Genomic DNA, 4,139 nt, shown 5'->3' on the forward strand with positions numbered 1-4,139 from the left:
CTCTTCTATCAACCTATCCAGCTTACACAGGCGCCTCTCAAGCAGATCTCGACAAACCCTTCTCTCTCAACGAGCTTGATTTTGCTCTCGCACAAAATTCCCGCTCCTCAACATCAGGTGAGGACCTCGTCACCTACACTCTTCTTCGAAACCTTCCTGACCCCGACAAAGAAACTCTTCTTTCTTACATCAACGAACACTGGTCTGAGGGCACTTTTCCCGACGAGTGGAAATCCTCGACCATTGTCCTTATTCCGAAATCAGGTAAACCGTCTACTCTCCAAAACCTTCGTCCCATCTCCTTTACCTCATGTGTGGGAAAGACTATGGAACGGCTGGTTCTGGCCCGCTTTCAGGAGCATCTCGACGCCATCGACTTCTTTCCTCACACCCTAATCGGGTTCCGTTCTCACGTCTCGACGCAAGACCTTTTCCTCCTCCTCGAACACACATTCCTCCAGCCCCCCTCAGCTCAGGTACATGCCTTGGTCACAGTTGACGTTCGCAAGGCATTCGACAACATCAGTCATGATCACATGCTCGACTCCATTCAGCACACTAACTGCGGGCATAACACATATACTTATCTCCGTAACTTTTTGCAGAACAGGACGGCCCAATTTCGACTACAAGATACTCTTACTGAACCAATCGCCCTAACACGTGGCACTCCACAAGGTGCTGTGCTCTCCCCGACTCTCTTTAACATCGGCATGACCGCACTAGCCAGAAAGCTCACCTCCATCCCCGATCTGCATCATATATTTTACGCTGATGACATCACACTCTGGTGCACCCGCGGGCCCCCAGGAGATGTCGAAAACACGCTACAGCAAGGCCTTGACCTCATCTCCTCTTTTCTTTCTCACACCGGACTTCAACCAGCACCGGAAAAATCCGAACTCATTTTCCTCACGCATACACAATATCAACGCTCCACCCAGTCACTCATATCACTACACATCGATAACCAACCAATACCCCGAGTCAATTCATGCCGGGTTCTGGGTATGCACCTTCACACGAAACAAAGCACGCCCTCCGTTCAACAGGCCATTAACACATGTCATCAAGTTACTCAATTGGTTCGGCGTGTAGTTAAGCGTCATGCTGGACTAAGCGAGTCACGTGCCACGCAGCTAGCACACGCCTTGGCCCTAAACAAAATCCTCTACTACATACCTTACCTTAAACTTACACAGCAACACCTTACCAAGCTCAGTGCCGCACTCAACACTCTATACAAAGCCGCACTACATCTCCCAGTTCACACGTCCAACCAACGACTCTACGAAACAGGCCTTTTCCTGCCTCTTCCTGCGCTCATCAACCTCCATCGGGAGCGCCAGCTAGCCCGCTTGTCCGGCACGCAACAGGGTCGACGGATTCTGCGGGAGGCTGGAATACCCCCCATTCATCTTCCTCTCCACATACCCGGTCATGCACTCCCTTCTAACCTCCGGATTGCACCCATCCCTCGGCACATGCAGCCGGGGCTACATGACGGTCGTCGACAGGCACAAGCTACCGACCACAACCCTCCTTTCTCTACTCATACGGTCTCTACTCATACAGACGCCTCACGCCTTTCAGACACTGGCACCGGCGCATATGTCATCCATTCCCCGCATCTTCCGGACCCCATATGCCAGACGTGTGGACCTTTTAGTAACCCTCCCTGCTCAACCACGCTTGAAATCACGCCCATCGTGCACGCCGCTCAGACATTCGTGCAAATGCCCTCCACAAACAACTACATTATATACACGGACTCACAAAACGCTCTTCGATCCATCCACAACCGCACCACACCCGTTGACTTACGAGACAGTCTCGATGAGGCCTTATTCGCCTTACGCCCAGCCACTGTCACTCTAAAGTGGATCCCTGGTCATTCAGGGATCGCCGGAAATAAGCTGTGTAATCAGATCGCCGGCGATTTCCATAACCGGGCTCCGGTGATCCCCTGGGTCATCCCACCGACAAGTGACGAGGCATACGCTCTAAAACACATCCTGAAAGAGCATTATACGCAGCTAAAGGAAGATTTTGCCCGTCTTCCGGCGCCCCAACCAGCCTTCACTATCCCCCAAGCCAGAGTTCTCCGTAAAATTCAATCAAATGCCCTCATTACCCCGGCGCGCCTCTCCCTTTATCACATGCGAGCTGACCCCTCGTGCCCTAACTGCCCCTCCATCTACGCGAATCTTGAACACTGTCTTTTCCTCTGTCCTGCCGCCATACAATCCTCACACTATCCATACCCCCCACCTGTATCCTGGCGTGCCTGGCTGGAATCTTCACCGAAGGAACAACTAGCCTTGGTACAACAGGCAGCCGACCTGCTGGACGCTTAATTTGAGTCCTGAATAAAGTGCATTACTACTACTACACTTCTTTCTCCTTTCCCTTTATAACTCAAATTCATTTCACTCTGCTGCCAGCTGTTCGGAATTTTCTTATTCGTTATGACTGTTCCCAGAGCTTTTAACAACGTTTCCTTACTTTTTGGACCAAGCTCATTAATCATCTTGATCGGAATTCCATCTATTCCTGTAGATGTGTTTTTAGGAATATTTTTTTCTGCCTTTTTCCAGTTTAGATTTGTCAGTTCTAAGCTGCTTTGTATTCTGCTACCTTATGCTGCTTCCTAATTTGCGGAGATTACACTATCGTCGTTCTTATAATGGTTTGGTTCTTATAATGGTTACAAAGCAACTCAGGCTATGAGAGATGCCGTAGTGGAGGACTCCAGAAATTTCGACCACCTGGGGTTCTTTAACGTGCACTGACATCGCACAGAACACGGGCGCCTTGCTTTTCGCCTCCACCGAAAAGCTGCCGCTGAGGCCGGGATTCGATTCCGCGTCCTTGGAAAAAGTAGTCGAGCGCCGTAACCACTGCGCCACCCCGGCGGGCTCGGCTATGTAGTTCACTGCGTTGTCTCCCTTTAAACAATTTCCCCTGTTATCTTGAATCCAATCCTGCTTTCTTTGATTCTTTTTCCTTGCCAGCTTATATGGTTCCAGAATTTTCTTGCTCAGCGTCTAGAGGCATCGTGTATGTCAGCCATCCAGCGATCGGTGGACTGCTTTATTTTACTTTGGACAAGGGCCTGTACCTCAAGTTTCTTCTATCGATATGATTCCCATTTTTGGTCGATTTCCTCCTGAGATACCTGTTTTCTTTGCCACTCGGTGTTCCCTTGAAGCAGCCCGTCGTTCAATAGCTTCCCTGATTTCTTTATTTCACTTTCCATTCCAGCGGTTTGCTACTTTAACCTCCTTAATTTTCCTCTTTATGAGTAGTTCTACCTGTTCATAATCCCAGTCTTCCATGAGGCTTTTCTCTATTGCTTCCTCTATGTCTGCTGCTGTCTGCGCTATTTGATCGTCGTTTAATTTTGCGTTTACTTTTTGTCTTAGTTTTCTCTTTTCATCAATGGCCCGATCTGCAGACTAATACGTTTTTGATCACTTCCCGGTATACACTCCTCTTCTTCATCTATTTCCATTTTTGTGATCTTGTTATAAATTCCCTGCGACATTAGACAGTAGTCAATGGTTGTCTGCCTGTTTCTTAGCTATTTCTTAGAAGAAGTGACAGCAGCGCCTCCACTCGGTAGCGCAGCGGCTGCAGCTGCAGCGCGTCGTGTCTACCGACCGCCGCAAACCGACGACTGGACTTGGTAGCCCATCTCTCGCAGCTGGTATGACGTCACAACCATCTGGGGTCATTAAAGGTAAAACGCGCCTACCGACCGTGGTGACGCGAAGGGCTTAAAATGGAAGTAGCATTGCTTTCGCAATAAAATTAAAAAAGGTGATTAACGAATTTAGTTAACTAAGGAACGAATTATATTATACTCTACCTCTTACCTAGTACCTGCCATAGCCGCCACTATTTTCCCAGGGCTAAAATAAACCTAAGGTCAGTTACATTAAAAAATTTGGACTTTCTAAAGAAACATCCGGTATAGCCCTCCTTGCACAAAATGTCAAAATATAAGCACGAATCTTTGTTAGAGTAGGCGTGAAAGAAATTTATTCTCGGTCTCAATGAAATAAACCCAAGAGTTACTGACACAGCTCAAACCCGCATTTTTGATGCGGAATGCATCTAGAGTTTCACGACCTGTC

The 4,139-nt window shown here is 48.4% G+C and overlaps 1 protein-coding gene across 1 annotated transcript; it reads left to right on the top strand.

Annotated features, from left to right (window-relative positions):
- Nucleotides 1-311: 311 nt before the first annotated feature.
- On the top strand, nt 312-2,357 carry LOC146202446 (uncharacterized). The gene has a single exon (XM_084601285.1). It carries the CDS (start codon nt 327-329, stop codon nt 2,355-2,357), a length of 2,031 nt encoding a protein of 676 aa, XP_084457411.1. The 5' UTR covers nt 312-326.
- Nucleotides 2,358-4,139: the final 1,782 nt, after the last annotated feature.

Source organism: Amblyomma maculatum, chromosome 1 (genome assembly GCF_055883805.1).
Source record: "Amblyomma maculatum isolate TAMU_Amacu chromosome 1, ASM5588380v1, whole genome shotgun sequence".
In the NCBI taxonomy this organism is placed as follows: Eukaryota; Metazoa; Arthropoda; class Arachnida; order Ixodida; family Ixodidae; genus Amblyomma; species Amblyomma maculatum.

Coding starts and splice junctions, on each gene's coding strand:
- LOC146202446 (XM_084601285.1), top strand. CDS start 327: ATGGAACGGCTGGTTCTGGCCCGCTTTCAGGAGCATCTCGACGCCATC.